General features: G+C 36.4%; 1 protein-coding gene across 3 annotated transcripts; it reads left to right on the forward strand.

Annotated features, from left to right (window-relative positions):
• Positions 1–11,144: 11,144 nt before the first annotated feature.
• LOC120072239 (tRNA-specific adenosine deaminase TAD2) lies at positions 11,145–27,840 on the forward strand. 3 transcript variants are annotated; one of them, XM_039024654.1, is made up of 7 exons: positions 11,145–11,292; positions 12,169–12,206; positions 12,492–12,558; positions 20,721–20,880; positions 21,035–21,131; positions 26,726–26,826; positions 27,017–27,840. In XM_039024654.1, the coding sequence occupies exons 1-7, from the start codon at positions 11,200–11,202 to the stop codon at positions 27,061–27,063; spliced, it is 603 nt and encodes a 200-aa protein (XP_038880582.1). In that variant the 5' UTR covers positions 11,145–11,199; the 3' UTR covers positions 27,064–27,840. The 3 variants fall into 3 exon arrangements, with proteins under 3 accessions (XP_038880582.1, XP_038880583.1, XP_038880584.1); XM_039024655.1 differs by having other exon boundaries at positions 11,169–11,401; positions 27,017–27,833; XM_039024656.1 differs by lacking the exon at positions 11,145–11,292 and adding an exon at positions 11,441–12,081 and having other exon boundaries at positions 27,017–27,838.
• Positions 27,841–27,893: the final 53 nt, after the last annotated feature.

Consider the following 27,893-nt stretch of genomic DNA (forward strand, 5'->3'; position numbering starts at 1 on the left):
TTCATAATATCACGACCACATTCATCCCAAAGATACCTAAACAAAGTAAAAGTTATTATTTATCAACATGAAACAAAGTATACATGAGTGAATCTAGATTAGTAATACTTACGCAATGTATGTCAAAATACACATATAGCTTATTTCAACCATATTGCAATATTGGAGCAGATCATCACCCTAAATAAACAAATTTGTCTCTTCCAAATATATGCTCATCCAACAAGATACGGATCATGTCTACATCGTTCATATTATACATGGCATGTCCGTTACCGTTAGCGTTAGTATATTTAGAGGACCGGCCGAAGCTCTTAATTGGTGAATGATCCTACCATAACCAAAGTTACAAAAATTCAAAGTAGGAAAAATAATAAATAACCAAACTCATATATTGAAAAGGAAACATACTTTTTTCTCGTCGACCATAACTACAAGTTCACGAGGTCATTTTACGAAGTTGTCCATTGCTTGTTTTAAGAACTTTATTTTACCCTTCACAGGAATTGGTATAGGCAAATCTTCTCAAATGACAATGTCAATCAGTACTTTAACAGTTAAGCATGACACATCATCATCAAATGTTGTGGTTACTGCAACAATATTATCTACAGTTCCTATAGCCAAGTGGCATGGTGTCCCCTTAACAAATTTAAAAGAACTTATGTCATGCATGGTTAAACACGTACAATATGATTAAAATTTAAAAGTCACAATAAATAAATTACCTCCAAATCTTCTTTAGACATTTTTTCAGTATCTTCTTTTGTAGATATTTTCTCAGTATCCTCTTCAGATGCACTTGGTGCAACACTTCCAACAGATGATTTGGACTGATGAGATTGTCTGTTGTGAGTTATTTCTTTTGATACTTTACCATGCATGTCGAACATTTTTTTTTACTAGAGTCTCCTTCAATTTCTTGGCTCATAGAGGACTTTGGTTTTACTAATTTGAAATATTGAGAATGGGAAATAAAATCACCCATTCCTTTAACACATCCTCAATGTTCTTCCGTACCTAATGCTTCGGTGAGAACATCTTCATCTTCATGAACTTCAACCAATTTATCCTATAATACATATTACAATTTTCACACAAATCTATATCATCTTAAGCTTATATATATGTCATCTTAAATTTTGCATAATATATACTTACAATCCGATCGGCACATTCTCAAGTAACTTCATCAAAGTATTCATTATTCTTTCCTTTTCTTGCTTCTTTCCATAAAGTCGCCTAATAAGAAGGGCCATTTGATAGGTTCTACATGAACATACATATTGAATTAGCATAAACATATTAGAATAAAAGATTTAATTTAAGTCGAATAACTCACTAATTCTTGGGCAAGATTCACATAGCCCTTCCAAGAAATGTGGTGATTATATACACATTTCACACGTCTTTCTTTTTTAACACGACTGATTTTCTGTACAACAAATCTAGTTGGAGTTACCTATCAAAACAATGATAATGTCGACATGTAATTTGTTGTGAATGACTTACCTCCCATTCTTCACCCAATCGTTCATTGACGAACGATGTCCAATGATTTTGCTCTATATGAGAATATTGTTAGGGTGGAAATTGCAAGACCGAGGGTTCATCCTTAAACGAAAGTATGAACTTTTGAGTTAACGTTGTCTTGAAAGTCCGAAACTTCCTAGATGCAGACATTAGTATATAATGTTTGGATTAATAGTCCACATTGAATGACATCTGCACAAGGAAAAAAGTAGTTAAACATTAAACTAATGAACTACTATGCACATGAATTAAAAGTTTAGAAGACATACTGCTACACAATAAAAAAGTTTTATCTTTTAAATGGTTTGGAACTTTTTTCCAAGAATTATACGTTATAAGAATTTGTTGTCGAACACAAACTCCTATATAACTCTGCATCTTCTCTGTTCCAGATCCAACCGGTTGTCCATGTTTATTATAATCGATGGTCAACCGTTGTCCAGATATCTTTATTTGTGCCAACTCAAACATTGTAATTGGGCCACGTGGTATACTTATTCTACTATATTTTTGTGAGATCATATTTCTATCATCCTCGTTGCTACTTGTTGGAGTTTCCATGTCAATTTGGAAAAAAAAAAAAAAAACATTACTCACACAAAAAACATATAATCTTAATATTTAAATATATATAACCATAGTAAATGACGTAACATATTTTATTCATTATTTATCAACCCATCGACCCTCACAATCATGTCTAATGTATGTGGATGTTGTATCATTAATCTCAGTAAATGTATCAACATTAGGCATTCTTTGCATACCTCCATAACCACACTATTGTAGCATGTCTCCCATTTCATCATAAAAATCATCCTCAATTGTTCGTTGTGGAGATGTTGAAACAATTGATCAACCCGAATGTGCGGGATCTTTTACACAGAACACTTGTTTTGCTTGAGAGAATAAAATAAATAGGTCTGATTTATGTTCAATACGATCGAGGTCCACAATAATAAACTCAAACTCGTCTGTTTTGACTCAAGTTCTATTCTCAACCCAATTACATTTGAATAAAATAAATGATAATCCATGATAGTCAAGCTCTTATATTTCTTGTATTACACCATAAAAGGTCATATCTGACATGACGGGTCTTTTATCCTTAGCACTAGAGACTTGCATTGTGGTAGCCGTTATACTAACTCAACTATTTTAAACCCTCCTAACATCATCGCGATTCTTTGTGTGATAGTAGTAACCATTGACCACATAACTAGAATATCTGTCTCTTATACACATCTAGATGTGTATAAGAGACAGGCCCGAGATATGCCATCCTCTTCCCTTTTGGTAAATAAGTGGATGAAGTATTCTCTCCACAAATTGGACATGCATGATATCCTTTAACCGTACAACCACACAAGTTACCATACGCAGGAAAATCATTAATGGTCCATAATAAAAATAGCTTTAAGCATGAAACCTGTCTCTTATACACATCTAGATGTGTATAAGAGACAGCCCTTACTCGATCTGATAAAAGAAGCAGCTGACAATGCTCTATCAATGTTTGAATTCACTTTCTTTGTTGATGAGTTTAGCCCAATAGAATTAACACCAGATACGAATTCAAAACAAAACTCTATAGTCTCTTCAACACATCCTTCTAGTCAATTTCTATTTCGTACATAAGTTTTCAACACTTTCATGTATCGTTCAAAAGGATACATCCACCTCAAATAAATAGGTCCACAAAACTCAACTTCTCTTACGAGATGCACTACGAGGTGTACCATTATTGTAAAGAATGATGGAAGAAAATACTTCTCTAAGAGGCATAGAGTGACAACGATATCCTCTTGCATACTCTTTAAATGAGATGAATCGGTCGCCTTGCAACATATAGCATTAAAGAAGAAGCATAGGCGAGTAATTGCAAGTCTTACATGTTTGGGTAAAATAGCATGAATGGCTACCAGTAATAATTGTTGCATAAGAACGTGATGGCTATACGACTTAAGTCTGTAAAGTTTCAAATCTGTGAGCGACACTAAACTGTGAATGTTTGATGAATAGCCTTCAGGTACTTTAATTTTTTATAGTACCTTACAAAAGCTCAATTTCTCATCTCGTGTTAATGTATAACATTCGGGAGGTAAAAAAACTTTTTTCTCTCCTACTTGAGGGGCTAACTCTGATCTAATGTTTAGTTCCACCAAATCTAATTGAGTCTTTATTCAATCCTTTGTTTTACCAGGAATATCAAGCAATGTGCCAATAAGATTTGCACATACATTAGTTTCAATGTGCATCACTTCTAAACAATGTCGCACGTCAAGATACTTCCAGTATTCTAACTCGAAAAAAAATAGATTTTTTCTTCCAATAAGTTGAAGTGCTATCTCCACTATTATTTTCTTTGATACTTTTCTTACCAAATGAATATTGATACTTACTTGTTTCTGCAATAATTTCTTCCTCACTAAATGGTTATGGACCAAATATTAATTCTCGTGCGCCATTAAAAGCTTTCTTTTGTTTCCTATATGGATGATGGCGGGGTAGAAACTTGCGATGCCCGAGATATGCCATCCTGTTTCCTTTTGGTAAATAAGTGGATGAAGTATTCTCTCCACAAATTGAACATGCATGATATCCTTTAACCATACAACCACACAAGTTACCATACGCAGGAAAATCATTAATGGTTCATAATAAAATGGCTTTAAGCATGAAACGTTGTTCTTCATATGCATCGTAACATTCTACCCCATCTTTCCAAAGTTTTTTCAAGTCATCTACTAAACGGAGCTAAATAAACATCTATATCATTTTTCGATTGTTTAAGACCAGATATTAGTGCAGTCAACATAAAAAGTTTTCACTTTATGCACAACCATGGAGGTAGATTGTACGTCACTAACATCACTGGCCAACAACTATATCTACTACTAAGATCTTCATGTGGATTTACCCCATATGTCAAAAGAGCAAGACGAAGATTTCTAGGTTCTGACCCAAACTCTAGCCACAAATTGTCTATTTTTTTTCCACGATATAACATCTTTGGGATGTTTTAATAAACCATCTATTTCTTTTTTTTTAGCATGCCACGTCAATAATCTTGCTATTTCTTTACTTCGAAACATTCTTTCAAATCTTAGAATTGAGGGGAAATGCCATATGACTAGGGATATTCTTAGCCCTTTCGTTTAAATTTTTTTGAAGCTTCCATCTTGACGTACCACAAATAGGGCATACATTTGCATTAAAGAGTTCTTTTCTAAACAAGCAACAATCATTTCTACATGCATGAATCTTTTCGTACTTCATTCCAAGAGTACCCACCATCTTTTTTGCTTCATAAGTAGAAGTTGAAATTTCATTAGGATTAGGTAATATGTCATGAATTAATTCCAACAACTTGGTGAAACTCTTATCGCTCCATCCAAATTTAGCTTTTAAATTATATAACTTTACCAATGTAGATATTTTAAAAAAAGTTTTACAATTTGGGTACAATGGTTTCTTCGCATCATCTAATAATTCTTCAAAATTATCGGATTTTCCACTAAAATAGTTATTGTATGCAGCCTCAAACATTCCAATTGTGTCATCAATATCAACATCATCCTCATCAACTTCGTCTCTTTCACTAGTAGACATATTTTCATTGTTTCTCTTATTCGGTAATGACTCACCGTGAAAAATCCATGTCTGATAACTTTGATCTATACCATTAAAAAAATAAGTGTTCTCTTATTTTGTTCACATCTAGAGTCTTTGCATTAACACACTTCAAACATGGACAACTCATGATATTCGGTATATTTGAATGTTGTAGACCATTTTTAATAAACACCTCGACCCCTAAACCCATTTACTCAAAACCTGAAATTCTATCATTTTCATCCCATTGACTTATCCATGATTGTAAAATATGCACTTAATCTACAAAAAAAAAAAAAAAAAAAAAAAAAACAATAACAAGGGAAAATTTAAAAGCATAAAATTATGATTGTAAAATATGCAACATCAACAAATTTAGAACAAATAGACTTTTAAGATAAGCATCTTATAAATATTACCTTGTCATTGTTATTAATGTTGTTATGAAGTCCTTTTTGTGTTGGGTGCATCTTCTCCACTTATCAACCTTCTTAAAACACGTCAAATGCAATCTTCCTATCTTCCTTCAAAATTCCCAAGAATCAAAATTTAGTCTTACACGTCAAACTTGAACCTAACAAATGAAAAACTTCACTCAAAATCAAGTATTGAATCAAAACAAACATCAATCCAAACAAATATCACAATAAACCGTGTCCTTAGACCGTGTTTTGTATGAGTCAATATCAAGGACTCAGTTCCTATCGATAAAAATAAAAGCCAAAAAACAAAATTTCATGGTTATTCTGAATAATAAAGCAAGAAGCTGTGTTAAGAAAATACAAGTAATATTTAACTGAAAGCAACAAATGTTTAATTCTAAATATGCAGTTGAACAAGCAAACTCAAAGACTAAAAACGTACTTCACTAACAATCCAAAGTTTGCACTCTTTAATTTCAAGTGAATTAATCATAGAGAAAACGAGATAGTGAAACCAATATCCAATTAGTTCATACATCTACTAAGCAAAATAAAAGAGGCATACTAATTAGGAGCTACATTGATAACTGTTGCACAATACATTACCTCATTTCCATGTTTTATAAAAAGGAAAAAGAAAGAAACTTTCATCTTTCTTACTTATTTGACCTTTTCAATCTCTAGAAGCTCACATCTGATAATGACTCACAAAAACCAAACAAAGATTTAGAGTCTGCTGAATTCAAGCCTCGATATCATCAGAGTTCTCCATCATTTAGCAAAAGGAATCAAAATTATCCTACTAGTTTTGAACCATTTTATCTATAAGAACCATTAACATAATAGAATTAAGCCAATACAAACTCAAATAAATCAAACCAAGGTTTCCCAATGAGGTGGAGGAGAATCCAATTCTCAACATACCACCAGCTTGACACTGAAAAAGTTTATGGAGAGAGAGAGAATTGGATGTCAATTTATGGATTTGATTTGGTGGTTTACAGAATATTCCAATAGGAGAGGATTAAACCAGAAAGTAAACTTAAAAAAAAAACATGAAAGGAGAGAAGAAGAAGTACAAACGAGAAATGATTACAACTTAGAAGTAAAAGCTTAAACATGTCTCAATGACCAGAGGGCTTAGTCTTAAGTTTGGGAGATGTTATTTCCTCAAGTGGGCAAGCTAAAAATGACTTCATTTTTCAACCCTAACCATCCAACAATCCCACACTCTCTCTACTAAAATTATTGGGTTTTATTTAACCAGGCATTATCACAGATAATAATTGAGAAGTCAAATTAATGCCATTAACATAATCTATAGAAATTACGAATTTATATAAGAAAAAGTAAAATATACATCATATGTTGAGTGATTAACACTCCTAATAAAATTTCCCCTTCCCCTTTGGTTCTATCTTTGAAAAACTGTAGCAACTAAAATCAAATGAACAAAATGTCATCAACATAATAATAATAATAATAATAATAATAATAATAATTAAAATCTTCTGCAATTTGGTAATTAATAAACTCATTTTACAAGCTAAACGATAAATTCAAAAGAAATTTGCTTACAAACATGTATATAGTTTACATTGTATCGAAATTTTCACTTGCTGCTTTTATAATTTGAAATCAAAGATTATTCAGAATAACCCTCTAAATGGTTTTGTGAAAGAATGTGTATGAAAAGAAAAAAAAATTAAACAGCAAAAATCGGGGGAATTGAAAAACTAATGAAAATCAACAAAAACATAAAAATTCCAAACCACAATACAAAAATTAAAAAAAAAAAACATAACCAAAAAAAAAAAGAGAAAACTAGAGTGTTGTAACAAAATCTAGATAATCGTGAAAGAATATTCCACACAAAACCCTGAAACAAATGTTTTTTTAAAAAATAAAAAAAATAAAAAAATCATTGAATGACTAATTCCACATATGAAGATACCTCGTTGAATGACTAATTCCACACTGCTCAAACTTACCTCATTCAAACATCGGAGACTACGAGGCCTACAGTCCTCATTCACGTCGACGGCGTGAAGGAGTGATGGAACACGAGATATACGTAGCGGAATTAGGATCTAATTATACTCTAATTGCTTTTAATTAAAAGAAAACCAACAGTTAAAATGAAGGAAAAACAGTAAATTAACTTACCTTTGAAGCTCCCGAAAATCGCTTTTCCTCGCTGAATCTCAATTCAAACTCTTTCGGACCACTACTAGAGTTGATCCACTATCCTTTGGACTTAGAACCGGGTTGTGGACCCGATGGATGAAGAAAATCGAGAGAGAGAAGAGAGATGGAAAATAAAAATGAATTTAGTTTGGGTTTTTAATTTTTAGCCCAATTATGAAAACCATTTGCAAAAATGATGGCAAAAGTTTTTTTATTCAAAAGACCGTTTATAGAAAAAACCATGCAACATTTGCATGATCAAAATCCATAAAAATCCAACACTATAATCCACTTTCTAAGTGAGCTTAATGTCTCTACTATAATCAACACCTAGCCCACTATTTTGTTAGTGAAATTATCCAACAAAAGTTTGGATTTTCCTATTAACTTTGGTCAAAGGAAAATAAGTCATTTGGTCAAAGTCAATCGTTGACCAATAAGTCAACATTTGACTTTTTATGATTTTTTTGTGTTGACTAATTTTGACCTCCCGAGCATGAATCCGCATTCGTTTTCTCGAAATTCAAATACACTTGAATATAAGGCCGGTCAAAGTTTGACTTTTTCAAAGTCAAAAGTCAACTCTTTGACTTTTACATCTTTGACCATTTCCATTATTTCTAAGCTTCCGAATATGAACGTATTCATATTCTTGATATTTAAATCACATTTAAATATTAAAGATTAATCTTTAAACTGAAAATCCGACCACTATATCACATATACTTGTCGGTTTCTCTCTCTTCACCTAATTCGAACAATTCAAATCATTCTATCATACTGTTATAAGTTTATTCCATATGAGCTAGTAGGGGAACCTAATGGACCTATAGATCATGGGCTCCAACGATCCGAGATTAGCTGACTAAACTCTTTAGACGGAGCTAATCAACATTCGTTAACTAACGGGTCATTCCACTATAGTCCCGTAATTGCACTCCCCTTACTATAGATATATTTGTGTCCATTTGATATAACCATGATTAGTAAGCTAATCTTTCACAGGTTGTTCGTAATCTCGGCTGGGTCATAAAAACCATTTTATCCCCAAGACTACATCTTGTTTCTTAAGTTCCACTGATCCTCTAATGAACAATTGATTTAAGGTTGTTACCTATAAATCGAATCCCTCTCAGGCCAAGGAGAGGGTGGAGCCCCTTGTTCAAGTCCTAGATTCAGTACTAAAAGGAACGACCTATCTACTATCCCTATAACGGGTAGGAGTGAATTCCCTCTTGCACCCTATGTTCCCAGCTATCCACCCGATCTTACCCCTGAAATTGGAGGCTTATTGGGCCAACGATGAAGAGCTGCCTTCACCTATGCAGATCTAAGGATAATTTCAAGTGAACAGGAGTTCATAGTTAGCTCACGATTAAGATAAAGTTACCTAAGTCATCAATTAATGAAATAGTCAGTTTAATATATAAAACAATATTTATAACGTAAAAAATGACTATTTCATGGTTCAGTCTTATGCAAATCATTGCATAAGATGCCCCCACTCAAATATCTCTATATGAACGATTCAGGATCACATTGTTTGTACTAACTACAAAGTGGGCCGCATCCATAGTGTCCCCAGAATAAGGCGCCCAACCTTATTCATATACTATAGACTATTTTGGCTATATATTTGAACTTGATCCATATTTATGTTACTACATAAAGTTCAAACTACATTAAATAACCTCGGGACCTTAGTTTATTGGATTTAAGATTACAATTTCAATAACAACTTTATCGAAAAACAAAACAGAATATGTTTATTAATTTACAAACTATGAGTTTTAGGACATAAAATCTAACAAGGAGATCGACGGACACGAGCGTGAAGGAGATCGACGGACATGGGCGAGCGACGACGTGAAAGGAGATCGACGGACGAGTGAATAAGGGTGAAAGACGGACGAGCGAGATAGGGTTTGGGCGTAAGAGAGAAGGAGGCGAAAAATATAGGGTTTTATTATTTAATGTTGGTTTGAAACCGACATTAAAACCCATCTTCAATGTTGGTTGAAAACCGACATGAAAAGATCCATTTTTTTTAAAAACCGACATTATACATCCAATTTCACTTTTATATATACACCAATAATTATCCTAACAAAGTATATAATATATATATATATATATAAATTTTATAATTTATATATAAAGTCGGGGCGGGGTCGAGGAAGGGAATATAATCCCCGTCACTGGCCCCGAATGTAAATGGGAAAAAAAAATCCCCTCTTCCTCCCCATCCTTGTGTATTCGGGGATTCCTTACTTTGTTTGTGGCGGGTCCCCATGGGCCCCGACCCATTGAATTTTTTGGACATCTCTAATCCTACTCCTACTAAATTGCACATAAGCCCTTCAACAATGCTTCCACTTTTAGTAGACTAACACTTCCACCCCTCTAAATAAACTTGTAACCTCCCAAAACCATCTACCCTCACGATTTCGAACTAGCCAGCCAAGTTTACCTCTGCCACTCACCGACGACCAAGTTGCATCTACATTCAATTTCCAATTACCAATCTAGTAGGAGTATTCATGAGGTATGACCTAAACCATCTACAGGGTCCTTACGTTAGGAATTAATTCCCATCTTGAGCAAAATCAGATCAAGCACCCATTTACTAAAGCATACCTCATCTATAAGGTTCAAAAAATTTAAAATAATGACCATCACCTTGTCCAACTTCTCACTCGAATATAAGAATCGCAAGCAATCCTATAACTCAAAAGGGAAACCACCTACTCGTGCCAACATCAAACGACCCCATATAAAAATGGAGAAATTATTATTAAACTTGCACTCCCACTTAATATGACAGGTAACACATTTTGAAATAGGCAACAGGAAAAAGAAAAAGCTGAGACAAATATCAATTTACACCCCTAAACTTTTGGGGTTGTATTAATTTGAACCTTAAACCAATTGTATCAATTTAAACCTTGAACTTTATGTATAATTTAAACCACAAACTAATAACGGTGTCAATTTAAATATTGAACTTTCATAATTGTGTAAATTTAGACCTTAGAGTTTCACAAGTGTATAAATCTAAATCCTCCACTATGTTATATTTGGATGCACTTATAAAAGTTTAAGGTTTAAATTGATATATCTACGAAAGTTTAGAGTTTAAATTGATACAGTTATTATGTTGAGGTTTAAATTGATATTACTTATATTTTAGAGTTTAAATTGATAAAATTATTAATTGAGAATTTAAATGGATATAATTAAAGTTTAGGGACATAAATGGATATTCGACCAAAAAAAAAATATTAGAAAGTAGAGGACTCAATTTATAAATTAGCTTAAAAATAGGGAAAACGGAGACTTCTTCCAAAAGAAAAAGAAACTGTATTACCAGTTCTACTAATTACAATTATACCCCTTTTCCTTTTTCGCGCCATTCTGTCTGAAAATCTGCGTAATTGCCCTAATGTCTATTATTCTCGACAAGTGCGTATTGGCAACAAATTCTTTCTCCAGCTCTTCGCATTTGCCATTTGTTAAACTCGTGATATTGCTACGGGTATTCTTCTTCTCATTCATCTCGTTCCTAGTTTAAGATGGATTCTTCAGGTTCAGGGGAGGATTGCTCTTCCGATACTATTGGGTTTATGGAGCTTGCTATTCAGCAGGTGATTAGCCTTTCTGTACGAACATGGTGAATTTAAGTGTTGTAATTGTCAAAATGACATATTCACACTCGAACTGTTCGTAGTTCATTTACTTTATAGGAAAGTGCTGTAGGGCATGAGACTTAGACGATCATTATTGAACATTCACTTTTCAATGAACATTAATTCCTATGCATGAGGATTTCAATCGTTACTATCTAATGTCATTGAGGTGCTGGAATACTCTCGTTTAACTTTTCTGATTTCATCAGAAATACTTGCAAATAGCTCCAGGCTTATTGGAGTTTGCATTTTCTTTAATGAATGCTCAACCGTAGTTAATTGAATTTTTTTACATGGTATTTTGATCCCTGGGGTCGATTTTTTCTAGAAAATACGATTATCCCTTGAATTTTCTCTCCTATGCGGATATCCTTAAAATTGTTGGGACTCCTTAAATCATACATTTTCGTGAAGGATGGGAACATCGGAATGAAAAGTCAGTATTTGGGGGTTGTGGAAAATGGAGGCTGAAAAAGTTTTAAGATTAAGTTTGGGTCACTATATCTATGGTAATATTCTGGTGAAGGAGGAATGCGTCCATATCAGATTCGGAACTGAGATTGAGAGTTCTGCAGGGCCGTTTGTCTTTGAATGGGGTTGCTTATTTTGTTCAACAGAAAGCTTCTTCTAGACGCATGATTGTCATCAAACTTAAATGTTTGTCTTATTGGTGTCATATTTATCTATCTCTATAGTAACTCAAATTTTTTCCCATGTCATGGCAGGCCAAGCTCGCACTACAAAGCCTTGAAGTGCCCGTGGGGTAAGTTATTGTCTATTTTTACCATTATTGCCAGCAAGATCTGCCATGTTGCAAAATGAATTTACTGTTTGGTGCGTTTTCAAGAGGACGTATTAATGTTCCATCTCAATGGCCATGTTGACGAATAATTCATGCTCGAACACTACGGTTGAAATTAAGTTGAAAATGATTATTGTAGTTCTAACTTAAACTCTTTGACTCTTCCTTTTGTGTGGCTTTGCCAATAATCATTGTAGTTATTTATGGGAGCGACCTTATGAGGTTATCTAATTACTTGATGTTCAGCTGTGTGATTGTTGAAGATGGGACGGTCATTGCCACTGGAAGGAACTGTACTACTGAGACCCGAAATGTAATCTATCATGGTTCCTATCTTTCTTCCACATTTTCTTGATTAATATAATTTTCAATGTTTGTTAGTGGTTGCGTCAATTTTAGGCAACATTCTTTCTTTTTTTGGGTCCCATTCCTTCATCATATTATTCTTGTTGGTCAGCTGTTACTTAGTGAGCGAGTATGCTTGCTGACATACATATCTTAGCATTTGATGAAGCTAGTATTTCTTAACAAACCACCCAGGATAGTGACATTTCTTTTTTATTTGAAAACAAAACTTGAGTTAAAAGAAATGAAGACAAGACTCCATCTATATACCAATGTATTAACCAAGCCACTATTTACCTCTATTGAAGGTTGAGAGTGAATGTAAGAAATGAAGGATAGTATTTCTCAACAAACCACCCAGGATAGTGACATTTCTTTTTTATTTGAAAACAAAACTTGAGTTAAAAGAAATGAGGACAAGACACCATCTACATACCAATGTATTAACCAAGTCACTATTTTCCTTTATTGAAGGTTGAGAGTGAATGTAAGAAACGAAGGGTTAGTTGGAGTTAAGATAAGGAGATTAGTTTCTCCATTTCTCTTTGTTCTGGATAGTAGGTATGGTGAGTAGAATAATAAACCAAGTTGGAGAGGATATTTTTTGAGGGTTTCAAGTTGGTAAAAAAGAGTTTCATTTGACCTACATTCTTACAGCAAATGGCTTACTATTTTTTTTACTCAAAATAATAAATTGAAATTGGTAGGTTGTTCCTTTTAGATTTTTGGGAATGCTTAAAGTTTTATAATAAACTAACCTACATTCTTACAATAGAATAATCATCAACAAAAGTAACAAAGTAACGAAAATCTGTTTGGGACACAACTGGACAAGGACTCCAAATATTAGAATGAACTAACTCAAAAGGAGCACTAGCTCGTTTATGAACTCTAGGACCAGAACTAAGACGATGAAATTTAGAAAACTGACATGAATCACAATTCAAAGACGACATGGAACGAAATTCTGGATAAAGTTTCTTCAACACGAACAACGATGGATGACCCAAACGACAACAAACTTCAAATGGGGATGTAACTCCAGAGCAAGCCACAACTTTCGGTATCCGATGGTAAAAAATATAAAGGCCCCCTGACTCATGTCTTCTACCAATAATCTTCTTCGTCATACGATCCTGAAATAAGCAATAACCAGGAAAAAACGAGACAAAACAATTAAGGTCACAAGTAAGCTGGTTAATGGAAATTAAATTAAAAGACAATTGAGACAAATGTAATACAGAGGACAAAGAAAGTGATGGAGTGAGAAAAATGGTGCTGGATCTAAGAATAGAGGAGGTTGATCCATTTGCCAAAGTGACAGACGGAGATGAGACAAGGGACAAAGGCATATAAAATAAGTTAGAATTACCTGTCATATGAGCGATGACACTAGAGTCCATGACCTATTTGGTAGATGATGGTGGCAATAGGATTTGATGAAGAAGATGCCTATAAGGATATCTGGAATACTTGAAATTTAGCAAAATCGTCAGCAGAGATGGTAATAGACTTCTTAGCCATATCATTGGTGGAAACTATCTGAGCATGTTGAGATCGTTGAGTCTTATACAATAACTTTTGATAATCACGTTTCATATGTTCTGGCTTACGACAATAGTGACAGACAATCTCTTGAGAATTTGATCTTCAATTATCATAACTAGGCTTCTGAAAATTGTTAGTCATCCCTGAAGTACCCCAAGAGTTATTATTATTCTTACTCATAAGAGCACTATTAGGTTGAGAAACAGGCGAACTGGATTGAGAACTCTCAATACGAAGAACACGACTGAAGGTTTCCTCTAATGACGGAATTTCAGAATTAGATAGAATATGTGTTTTAGCCATTCCAAACTTAAGTAAAAGTCCATTAAAAAATATCATACACTGAACTTGTTGAACTTTGACATCGGGACTAAACAATAATAGTAAAACAAGTTCGACAACTGTCTTCTTAAGTCTCATAGAGTAACTTGTAACAGATTCTACTTTCTCTTTAGCTTGAAAGAATTGCATACAAACATCAAACATTCAATGAACGTGTTCTTTTCCAGAGTATAAAAATTATAAGAATTCTAAGAGTTCCTTCACAGAATCACAATGATCAACCAAACCAACAACCTCACTTTTAATAGAATTCTTAATCTAAAGATAAAGTCAAGTGTCATCACGAAGCCAAGCCTCTTCCTTATCATCTTTTGGTGGTTCCCTAGTCATGGTCATCCATATCTGTACTAAGCAAATAAAATTGAATCGTCTGACACCAATCATAGTAATTCGATTCATTTAACTTGTGTTCAGTTATCTTCGATGCTAGGGGAATTACATTAGATACTACCTTATGCTTCACTTCATCCATTATGGGCTAATAAACAGTTTGTAGATCTCACGAGTGGAAAGAACAAATTAGAATCGAAATCAAAGGTGAACCAAAGAACAAAACAGCTCCAAATTGAAACAAAACAGCAATAAATCCTAAGCACAAAAGGGCATTTTTTTTCAAATAACTCACAACCAAGTAGATTTCAATGGAACCAAGTGCACAGAACAATCATAAAAGATGAGCTGAGAAGAACCCAACTGACGGAACGTGGGGAAGTGGTCCCACGTGCTCCCACTCGCCGGCGCATGGCGACGGAGAAGAATATTTGTGGCTGTGCGTGAGCCTCACGTGCAGACGTTTCTGGAGATTGACAACGACAAACTCGATCGGACGGTGAGGACGCTTCTCCTGGGATGGGTGGTGTAGACAAACAACCACTCAAACTTGATGAATCAACTCAAACCCTAACCTTGTGAAAAGTGCAAACCCAGATATATATATAGACAACTAAGAAATCCTAATCTAGGAGATATAAAATTACAATAAAGGAGAACTAATCATAATTACAATATAAATACATATTATAACAGAATGCACATTAAATGGATTAATAAGGTAGCCGATGCTTTAAATAGGAGAGCCAATTTATTAACACTCACTTGGCAATCTTGTTTAACTAACAGCAGTTGTAAAGATTTCCACTTACTTGATGGATTCCTTTTTAAAGGCAACCATTTATGTATATTCCAAGGATCTCTTAGAAAGGCACTTATCCAAGAAGTTCACTCAAACGACTTAGCCGAGCATTTTGGAACAGACAAAACCTTAATTTCCATTAGTGGACGCTTTTATTGGCCACAACAAAGGAAAGATGCAAACAACTTTGTAAAAAGATGTTTTATATGTCAAAAAGCCAAAGGGAAAACTCAAAACAATGGCCTCTACACCCTTTTACCCATTCTAAGTTCTATAAGGGAAAATCTATCCATGGATTTTATCCTTGGATTACCTAGAACACAAAGAAGATTTGATTCCATATTTGTTGTAGTGGACAGATTTAGCAAGATGGGATATTTTATTGCTTGCAGGAAAACATCCGGTGCTATAAATATTGCTCACTCCTTTTTTAGAGAAATTGTCAGGATTCATGGGATCCCAAAATCAATAGTAGTGGATCGAGACGTAAAGTTTATGAGCTTCTTTTGGAAAAGTCTTTGGAAAAGGTTTGACACAAGTCTAAAATTCATCACTACGAGCTACCCTCAAACAGACGGCCAAATGGAAGTAACAAAATAGGATACTTGGCAACCTCCTTCGGTGTCTTTCTAGCAACAAATCGAGACAATGGGATACTCGTCTTGCTTAAATTGAATTTGCATACAACAATATGCAAAACAAATCCACAGTGTCTATTTGAAGTAGTTTATACTAAACTTCACCGTCTAACTTTTGATCTTACTAATCTTCTATCATCTATTGATTTAAGTGCAGAAGTAGAACAAATGGTGGACGAAATAAAAAAATTACAGCAAGAAGTAATCGACCACGTAGAAGCTGCTAATGCATCTTATAAGTCTAAAGTAGATCAACACAGACACGTTCTAACCTTTCAACCCGGAGATTTAGTGATGATCCACATAAGAAAAACAAGGCTACCCATTGGAACACACAACAAACTCTCCAACAAGAAGCTCAGACCATTCAAAGTCATACATAAAATTGGAGAGTGCCTATCAAATTGACCTCCTTCCTTCACTCAACTTTCAATGTTGCTGACCTCACTCCCTGTTACCCACCGGATGAGTTTCAACTAGCAACATAACTTGGGTCGAGTTATTCTTTGTTGGGGGAGGAAAATTGATATAGATTATTTTGGGAATTCTTACATGTTTTTAGTCAAATGTATTTTCATTAACATTCTTACTTTCATTTTGTTAACTTTTAGTTTAGGTGTGAACCCACCCTTCCCCTTTGGGTCTATTTAAAGGGGGTTAGGTTTAGATTAGTTAGTTAGTTAGTTTAGGGGTTACCCAGCCTTTTTCCCTTGGATCTATTTAAGGGGAACTTGTATTCATTTCTCACACAATTAATAAAGCATTCTTCAAGATTTACTCCAAGATTTTAATACTCTATCAGGAAGGATCAACCAAACAATGAAAGAAGGACTTGCAAAGAACCCTTCCAAAGAATTGAGGCTCCAAAATCTGATATCCCTTCTTCCCAATCTAAAGGGATGACCCTATAGTAAAGAAAGAAGAGCAGCCACATTCGTAGTTTCCCTATTGGAAAGAGAATGACGAAACTTGAATGAAAAGGAAGAAGAGTTCCCAGACCATTTAAGATGAAAAAAGGATCCACTAGAAAACCCCTTTGAAGGACATGGGACTGCACACAATATCCTTGCCACCTAGATACAAACAGGTTGAGTCCAACAAAGCAAGGAAATAAGCAGCTTCCACAACCTCTCTATCCAACAAATACCATAAAAAAGATAACTTGTCTGCCAACACATTTGTATATTAGATTGAGTTGATTTGGAGATTTCTTATCAAGGAGGTTACTTATGGATGGACGGGAGAGGTAGCTATTATGTATGGAGTGATTAGTTGGGTGAGGGATTGCTCAAAGAATTGCTGGAACTTGTCTTTTTTTTATGGGGTTATCTATTCACATATAGTATGTGGATATATGGAAAGATATGTTGAATGCTCTGTAAAAAATCAACTTGAGTGACCTATAATTTGGTATGCCGATAGCACAATCCCTTTTAACTAGGCAGCGAAAAAATTTCAGAGTAATAAGTAGCTTTGTGGTTGAAAAGCAGTTTCTATAAGATGCGGAATTTCAAAATGCTTTAGATAATATGTTCTTTGTTCTGATGTGTTTACCTTTGCATGATTAACATCCATGACGGGGTCTTCTCCATTTTTTTGTAAAGGAAAATAGCGAGCTCTGGATGTAGATGAAAGGCTGCTTCATACGTCTATTCTCACCTTTCAACTTAGAGGATTTTGGACTATCAAAGTCAGGGGCAAGCTCTGAATACCTAAACTGATTGATTTCACTAGAGAGGTTCCTTTGCTTAGAAGTTGGTTGCATAGTTCTCAAGTTTAGAGGATTTCTTATTCTCGTAAGAGAATTATCTTGCTGCAACTCAACTCAACTGAGTGACTCTTTTTGAGCCTTTAAAATTGGATTGCTTACCTAAAGATATTAAAGTTCCTACAAGATTTTTATGCTAAATGCTTAAGCAATTATTGTGTGAGATATTCTTAAGGTAAGAAACCGAACTGTCATTGGAAGAACAAAAGGAATACAGGGGCATATAGAAAACAAGTCTAGAAAAATTTGGAGTCCAACACTAACTACAAACTAAAAGAACGAGACTAAGATCATAACTAAAGAATTGCCTAATGATTGACGCCTATAGAGAAACATTAAACCTCACTACTTCCTAAACCTCCTCTCCAGACTTCTCTACCTCTCTAAAAATCCTATTGTTCCGTTGAAGTCATATACCCCACAAAACAGCAAAGAAACTAGCAGTCACAACACTTGTCCCCTCTCTCTAATGGTAGATTCAAAAGTAACTCCAACAAAAATCACTCATATCAATTGCATGTCCCGCTAACACTAAACAAACCCAACCAATGATCCCAAAAGTAGTTTGTGAACGGGAAATCCCATAACAAATGGTTTAAATTCTTTTGATGCCTTTTACAGAAAATGCCCCATTTTTGAAGCAAAACGAAGGAAAATTGTCTTTGAACACAATCTAAAGTACTAACTCCCTCAATTAAAATTTTCCACACAACCTTCTCTAGAATTTTAACCTTCCATGAAGAGGAAATCTTTGGAATTCATTCCATAAATAGGAAAAAAAACATATGCCACAAAAGCAGTTGGCGAAGCAAAAGGGAGAGATAAAGTATGAAAATGGGATGGCAATAGAACCCCCTAGAAGAATCAGGGGTCCATCAATTGCCGGAAAAATAAGTCCGGCAATGTCAATTGCCTTTCTATTTGACATAGGATGATGAAAGCCCAAAGAGGAAAAATTTGATCTCAGAATTGATCAACGACCAGGGCATCCTAACCAAATCATTTAGAGAAATTGAAGAACTCATTGTAGGCTTCTATACATCCCTTTATTCCAAGGCCATTGGAGTAAGGTCAATCCCTACCAACCTGCAATGGGCAGAAGTATCAAGAGAGCAAAGCAGTCAACTTGCAGCTAGCTTTACACATCCAGAAATTAGAAGAGCAGTAATGTCTTTGAGCAGGAATAAAGCCCCCGGTCCAGATGGTTACACTTAAGAATTCATCCTTAAATTCTGGGAATTATTAAAAGATAGCTTCACGAAGCTTTTTGAAGAGTTTTATGTTACCTCAGTTAATGGACAGCTTAGTTAGGAATGCAAAGAGGGGAACTTCCTTTTTGGAAGTGGAAATTGTTGATGGAAGGTGGTGTATAAAATCAGAGGGTGATCAATTAATGGATGTTAAGGGTATTCTGTTGTCCAGATTGTAAACCATTCCTTTTATGATCTCTTTATCAAGCCTCTTTTGCTCTCCAAGTCCCATGTCGCTCAAGTTTCAATTACGTCTCTTTGTCAACAGCAGTCAGCAGTCTCATTCAGAATCTTTTGTTCATTGGATGTTTTTTTTCCTATTCTTAGGGCTGGTCCTTTCTTTTGATCTTATTCTAGTTGTGGCGAAATTTCCATTGTATTCTCACTATTATTTTTGTTTCTTTGTACTTTAAGCATTAGGCTCATTTCATTATTTCAATGAAAAAGTCTCGTTTTCTTTTCAAAAAAAAAAAAAAAAATGAAAGCCCAAAAAGGCCGAAGAAGATGGGTATGAGGAAGGCAACACCGTGGCCACATTGTGCATCCTTTTATCTAAGAGAAAGTGAAGGTGAGGAAGTAAAACATACATAGACTTATCTCACACCTTGTGGTCCTCCCAAAAATGGACATGTAAGCCTTCCCCAATTGAGCAACTGCCCAACTGAGAGAAGAAGGAGAAGAAGAGGTAGCATCCCAAAGAGTTATACCAAGGCCCCCTTGACTCCCCACTCGAAGTCCACTCGAAAGGATGTGGGCCTATACCTACTCAGGATCACTCTATACTAGAGCACATCAGTCTTTGTAAAGAACCGCGACAACCACTTAGCCTAAAAAGCCTAATTTTGTAATCTCAATTTTCCAATACCCAATCCCCTAAGTTCAACCAATTTCAACACCACCTCCCACCTAACCAAATAGGAACTTCCCCCTGCCTCGACCTATCCCACATGAAGTTCCTTGTCAATCTCTCAAGAATTTTACTTACCAAGGCCGGGAACCTAAACAAGGACAAGAAAAGGCTGGGTATCCCACTTAAAGCCATATGAATAAGATTCAGTCTCCTTCCTCTAGAGAAATAGGCCTTTTTCCAAGTAGTCCACCATTTCAACTATTCCGCATAGGACTTCAACAACTAACTTGCAGGGTTCCTCCCAATGGGAGCCCTAAATTAATGGAAGTGAATCTAGCCACTTCACACACATAGTTATTGTGTGAGATCAGTCAAGGTACACATAAGCTAACTAGGACATCCATGTTATCCCACTAAAAAAGAAAAGAAGGAAGCATTAAATGTTAACCTGCTTAGATTTAAAGGAAGGGTACATGTGAATTTCCATTACCCCAAGCCCAACTTTCCTTTTTGATTGTGGTGTTCTGCCGACTTGTTTTTCTTACAAGTTACAATGTTTATAAGTTTTCTTCTCTACATTTTCCCCCTTCATATCCACATAGGCTACCAGACACGCAGAGATGGAAGCTATCGATATCCTAATTGAGGCATGGCAGAGGGATGGAATTTCTACCACAGAAGTGGCTGATAAGTTCTCGAAGTGCAAACTTTATGTTACCTGTGAACCATGCATTATGTGTGCTTCTGCCCTATCAATAGTCGGTATGTTTTCTTTGCCCTTTTGTTTTCTTTTTCTCGTTTCTCAATCCAGAGAGTAATTGTTTACCCAAAGGGTCATAGCTCCTAGGTCATATTTACCTTTCACTTACCTTCACTGAACGTGACTCATTCATTGCTATTGGATCTCCTGTTTTAGGTATAAAGGAAGTATATTATGGTTGTGCAAATGACAAATTTGGTGGATGTGGATCTATATTGTCACTTCACTTAGGTAGTCAGGAGGCATCTACAAGGTTTATTTCTCTATCTACCATTATTAGATTTTAGTTTTGGGGGTGAACTCTTTGGTCTTCTCTTCTTGAACATATTGCGGCTGTTAGCTGTTCACTTTTCAAAATCAAATTATATTTTTATATAATTTAAGTCATTTACATGCTTGCATGCAATCGATTCATATGCTTCCTTTTGACTGGATTTTCTTCAATGAAATGGTTTACACCTACTTGGGAAAATTCTTTAACTAGTTGATTTATGCCCCAATCATTAGCTGCAATTATATTGTCATTATTTTGGCAGGATTTTTCCGTTTAAGTTTTAGGTTTTCCTTCTATTTAAGATTGACCATTGTATTATTGTCAAATAGGAAAGAGATGAATAAAATCAATAATATTCCAAATTATCGGGATAACTTTTTCACTTTCCCTTGGTAATTTCTTTTTGAAAAAGAAAACTCAGGCCAATACATGGTTCGACTATAGGCATTACCCTATTTTCACCCTCGTTGACCGGTTCTTGCTCACCGAAAACGTCCAACAAAAATTTGCTTTTACCACATCCACCCACCTCGGATCATTTTCCTATTCTTCTATCTATCGGTGTCGACAAATGGGGCCCAACACCGTTTCCGTTTTGAGAATATGTGGCTTTAACACGGGGGTTTTAATAGCACTATTGATTATTGGTGGAAGAACACCTCGTTGTATGGTAGGCCGAGCCACAGTCTTATTGTGAAGCTCAAAGGTCTCAAAACAGTACTCAAGGACTGGAACAAGTCTATTTTTAATTGTATCAACGCTAAAAAAAATAAGCTCATTGTCGAAATAACCTTGCTGGACAACCTCGAGGAGTCCAACAAGTGTCTTCCTATACATAAGGTGCAGAAAAGAGGCCTTAAGTCCCAACTTCTCTCCATGGTGGCTAAGGAAGAAACCCTTTGGAGACAAAAATGCAAGGCTATATGGCTTAATGAAGGCGATCTGAATGCCCGAGGCCACCAAAAGGAGGTTGTAAGACCCCTAATTATAAAAATTTATAAATGTAGGGGCGCAAAAGGGAATAATGAGGGATGGAAGGACTAAGTGGTAATATTCTGACGGTTTGTTAGGAGGGGGGGGGGGGGGGCAGTGATGAGGGGCTTAAGAAGAGAGCACCCCATAGGTGGAGGGTGGGGAATTTTTGGTGAGGAGCGATAGCTTGGTGGAGAGGATATCCACCCTTCTTGCATGTGCTGGAAATTAGGTTACTCTTGGTTGTTTGATTCCTTGTTCTTTGTTCCATTTTTGTTGCTTGCATTGTAACTTTTCCTTTGAAGTTCATAATAAAAATATATATCAGAGTATTGCTCTGTTCTTAGAAAACTTGTTGGGAATTTCTAATTGTAGGTGTGGGTTCCTAACAAATTGGTATCAGAGCCAAGTTTGGAAATCTGGGAAAGATGCGAGCCGAGAAGAAACATGAGATGATAGCAATATGAGGAATAGCTAAACTCCGGGAAGGAATGATTGAAATGAAGAAGAGCCTGGAAGAATAGGTATTACGGTGAAATAACTCAATGGATACAAAACACCATGCTTTAGCACCTAGTATAACGGCCCCCGGTGCAACAACAGGCACCAGTTTGAACTTGGGAGGTGGTGATTTAGTGGCAGTGGGCGGCAAAGTTGCTTTTGTTACCTATTCCATTAGGAACCGCAGATTTTTTGGTACATCATATTCATGCATTTACGATTCATGTAACGGTATTGATACTCCTGAAAGGTGTTCTATTTTCTCGTAGCTTGTGTTGATACCGGATAAAGCAAATCTTGGTTTTTGTTTCCCTTTGTGATGGACCCGGAAGAGGGGGTACATGTCAAGTATCCGCTTGGGATCATGTCTTTTTAGGGCTATTTGGATGTACAATTCAATTTCGGTAGTAATATTCCATTTTAGTTGGAAAATGTAGTCAGATGTTTGGGGACTCGCTATAACGATCTATTAGATCGTGTACTTAGGCATCGTGATGCAATCATATCACATATGAACGGGGTGTGTATATTTTTAGGCTTTCACAGTTTACCCATTCTTCTACCCTTTCCCGGGAGTCGATGACTATTCATAGCTATTACCTTGACACCAAAGAAGAGTTCTACCCAATGCTTTATTTCTGTCCTAGTTGATCCCGATTCGACATTAGAAGTATATTGATTTTTCCCCAATAACCGAATACTTTTGTCTGTAAATACTACATATTTGATTCCATCCATAAATTTTCCTTCAGGTTTTGCAATTCCTGTGGGAACCGCACCACTTGAAGCCTTTGTATCCACATAATGAGAAGCCTCTTTTTAGTAAAGCTTCTCTTCATCGGCGGGTTTGAATATGGCACAGGAGTTGCTGACTTCATTCAGGTGGACACTGCAATTATGGCTCGATCGAATATCCAAGAGATGACTTGTATACCAACATCTGACAGAGATGCGAGAAAAAGAGAAATCGAGCATCACGAGGAAACTCAGAAATCCAAGACGGATAAGGAAGGAGAAGAAGGGGAGAGCTCGCAGACGAGGCCTCACGAAGGATCGAATGATCACAACAAATACAAGAGGTTAGAAATGGCCACATTACTCGTGAGCACCCCGATTCCTGGGTTTATAGGGCGGAACATTACTTCGAGATACATGAGTTGATGGATGAAGAGAAGATTAAGGTCTCTGTCATTGCATTTTCGCCTGAACCTGTGGATTGGTTCAGATGGGCTCACAACCAGAGACCGATATGGGCATGGGAGGATTTGAAACGACGGATGTTCGATAGGTTTCGGTCCATGCAAGAAGGTACACTCCTTTCGGCTTTCACGACTCTTACGAATTAAACAGGAAGGATCGTATGAAGACTATCGAAAGAAGTTTGAGACCTACGCGGCTCTGATTCCAGCTACGTTGGAGGAGGTGCTGAAGGAGACCTTCCTCAACAGGTTAGCCCCGTCGATCAAGGCGGAAGTAGTAAGTCGGCATCCCGTGGGCCTGGATGCATGTATGAAAGAGGCCCAAGCCGTGAGTGATCGAAACTTGGCGCTGCAGATGGCTCAGCAGGAAGTGGGCTCGGGCCCAACAGCGGCCCAAAAGGTCCCTAACAAACAGATCGCGGAAGGTGAACCTAAAATGCAAGGGAATTGAGCACCAAATGAAACACTAAAAATTGTAGTATTACCAGAAAAAAAAAGGAGCCATGAGAAAGGAGAGGACATTTCGAAGATTATCAGACCCAGAGGCGAGGGAGAAAAGGGAGAAGGGATTGTGTTTTCGGTGTGATGAGAAATACTTCCTGGGGCATCGGTGCCAATTGAGAGAGAAACGAGAGCTCAATCTGTTAATCTACCAGGAGGACGAAGAATTGATAGAGGAATCAAAAGAGTTAGAAGATATTGAACTGGAGGTGAAAGCCCGACGTTGCAACGAATGTGGAAATTTCTCCGAGGTCGATACTAGGGTTATTTGGAAAAGGAACCATGAAACTGAAAAGGAACGTTAGCTGGGAGAGGTGGTGGTCATGATCGATTGCAAAGCGACTCACAATTTTATACATTAGAAATTAGTGGAGGAGTTGAAGTTGCCAATGATCGAGACGTCGAATTACGGAGTGATAGTAGGCAACAGTGATGCGATAAGAGAGAAGGGAGTGTATAAGTCGGTAGTGGTGGTGTTGTCGGAACTGACTATAATAGAGGACTTCCTACCTTTGGAACTTGGCCGAGTGGATGTGATCTTGGGGATGCTTTCCCTTTTCAAAATACCCAGCAAAGTGGCCCATATGATTGAAAAGCTCTATAGAGATTTTCTTTGGAAAGGGAACGAGGAGGGTACCAACCTTCACCTTGTCCGATGGGATCTTGTCACTCTCCCCCAAAAGGACACGGACTTCGGATCACCAATATAAAATGAGAAATGAGTCTCCTTGCAAAATGGATTTGGAGGTTTAGGATGGAAAAACATGCTTTGTGGAGAAGAGTCCTTGCTGCCAAGTTTGGCTCAAGCCGGATCCCGCTCTTTGTTCACTGCCAAAGGCCCATAGAAAAACTTGTCTAGCCTTCAACCCTTGGGGATCAATATGCTGCTGCTATTCTTGGCAATGGGCGCTCTATCTTGTTTTGGCTTGACTCTTGGTGGGCACCCAACCTCTTCATATACCCTTCCCTAATCTATCTGCTCTATCCCTTGCCAAGGAGGTCACAGTTTTTGACCTTTGGAACACTTTGGAGGGCTGTTGGGACCACATCTTCGTAGGCATCTCAATGACTTCGAAATTGCTGAATGGGCTGATCTGTCTCTTCTGCTCACAAACCACCAGCCCCTACAATCTGATGACAAATGGTATTGGAAGCCCGATCCATCGGTCTTCTCTAAATCTTGGATTACTCTTAGGCACCGCAGCAGTGCTAATGCTTTTGCTGGCCCCACCGAAGCTATTTGGTCTGACAACTACCCCACAAAGATCATCTTTATGTGGGAAATTGCTCATACAGCGATCCTTACACACGATAAACTCTAGCGTCGTCTTCCTTCGGTGATGATTTTTCCCAGTTGTTGCCCCCTTTGTAAGGGCAACGAGACTCAAAGCCACCTCTTCATTTTCTACCCTTTACTCAGTTTTGGAACCACATTCTTCAAGCTTTCAGCTGGTCTGTGGCCTTTCCATCGGACACCAATCACTTCCTCTCTCTTGTGCTTGAAGGTCATCCTTTCAAGGATAGGAAGTGCATCCTCTTGAAACAGCTCATACAGAGCTCTGCACTATGATTTCTTTATGGATCTTGTTGTTCATATTGCTATCTCCGGGTGTAAATTGTCAAAATTATTCCATTCTTATAGTTTTAATTCTCTTTTGGCCAATTGGAGATGTCTTCTGTAACTCCTTTGATTCGGGCTTCTTTCCCTCTCTTTTGTACTTCATTCATCAATGAAATTGTCTCTTATAGAAAGAAAAATATTCAAATTGAGAGTGTTTGTGTTGGTTGTGATGGTGGTTTTTTTAGGGGGAGCTTTGGTTCAGTCAAATTGTCTCATTAGAGCCTTTGTGGCCTGTATGGCTTCAGCGTAATAGCTGCCTCTTCAACAACACAAACATCCTCTATGACAACCAACACGAACATCGCCCATTTCAATGAAATCGTCCATTCCACCCTTTGTCCGAACCACAAAGTTAGCAACTTCCACCCTTTTAACATTTGTTCAATTGGTCTGAGTAGTGGAAATAGATATAAGTTACGGCCACAGAATTCAATATCTTGGCAATGATCATCGTCCATTTCAGGCTTGGAATACTATTATGTAGAAAGCTTTTTATCCAGTGTTCATAATGGTTAAGCATTAAGAGAACCTAGATTCATCCAGCATTTTACTTTTTGCACTATCATCCTCCCACATGAAGAAAAGGTTAGTTCATATGTTCTGGATGCTATAAAGTAATAAAACGATATAAAATAAACTAGGTAAGAGTGTAGATTTTTGGTAGGGCTGATAATTTGAAAACGTGAAGTCCTTTCACATTTTGTCTAATCTTTTTATTTTTAAGCTTCTGTATTACTTTTCTTTGTTGTTGCCTAAATCTCTTTAATTTGTTATGATAGCGGTAATGGGCAAGGAAGGGGGTTCAAATGTACTGCAGGAATAATGGCATCGGAAGCTGTTGCTCTTTTTCGAAGTTTTTATGAACAGGGGAATCCCAATGGTATGTGAAATTATTTGATAATCTGATCTGCATGATTCGCTCTGTGTATTGCATATTGTATATCCCAAATCGACCCGTTTATTTTGCCGGTGTAATCTATTTGTATGATTTTTTCTCTTTTGAATCAAGAGACTGAAAAAATGTATCGCATCTTAGAGGTTTCATTGTTAATGATGGTGTTCTGTTGCAGCTCCAAAACCTCACAGGCCCCTTGTTAACCATCAGGTGGACCAATGAGAGGCTGTTGAAATGAGGTTACTTTTGGTTATGGTACCGTTCCTGTCAAAATCGACATTGACAATGAGAAGAACTTTTGAAACGGCCAAGGCAAATGGTGGATGAATTTCAATCCCCATTTAGTTCTTGTCTCAAACAATGTCAGTGTTTGAGCTTGAAGATGCCAACCTCGAGGTCATGCTCTACCAATTCTGTCCACTTAGGAACTGCTACCTTAACTAGTCCTATATGTTTATATTTATTCAAATGTTCTCTCAGATTGTAACTAAATCATTTATATCGACTATGAATCAGTTTTCATTATCAAATGTCTGCAAATAGATTTTGCTGGAAAATTAAATTGGTAGGGGGAGAGCAGTGATTGAAAGGCCAGAGGAAAAACTTCCACCAAATATAGTGGCTTACAACTAGGGGAGAAACTATTCTATTATTGTCCAAATGCTGCTTGGTTGAATTTTATTTAAATACTATAGAGAACTTTACCACCCCTTTTGAACTTGAATTAGTTTCATTTATGCAAAACTATGGTGTGCCAAAACTCAAATGAAAGGGGAATAGGAAATTCAGATGGAAGTGTTTGCCTTTTTAGCTAAGGGGCAGAGCAATTGGCTAATTGTAAAGCTCGTGGATTGTTTGTTGCACACACATTTTTGGATGGCGTGGGAACTTGCGTCGTGCTCTTTGGGGACTGATTCATTTTCCTCCATCTGTAAGGTTTGTTTACATTTTTCACTTTTTTGCATGTCCTTCGATTTGTTGTTATATTGAATGGAACGGAAAACAAGATTGCCACTACTTGTGATCATAAGTTGATATTCAAGTGTCGTAGT

This window comes from Benincasa hispida, chromosome 2 (assembly GCF_009727055.1).
Source record: "Benincasa hispida cultivar B227 chromosome 2, ASM972705v1, whole genome shotgun sequence".
Taxonomy (NCBI): domain Eukaryota; kingdom Viridiplantae; phylum Streptophyta; class Magnoliopsida; order Cucurbitales; family Cucurbitaceae; genus Benincasa; species Benincasa hispida.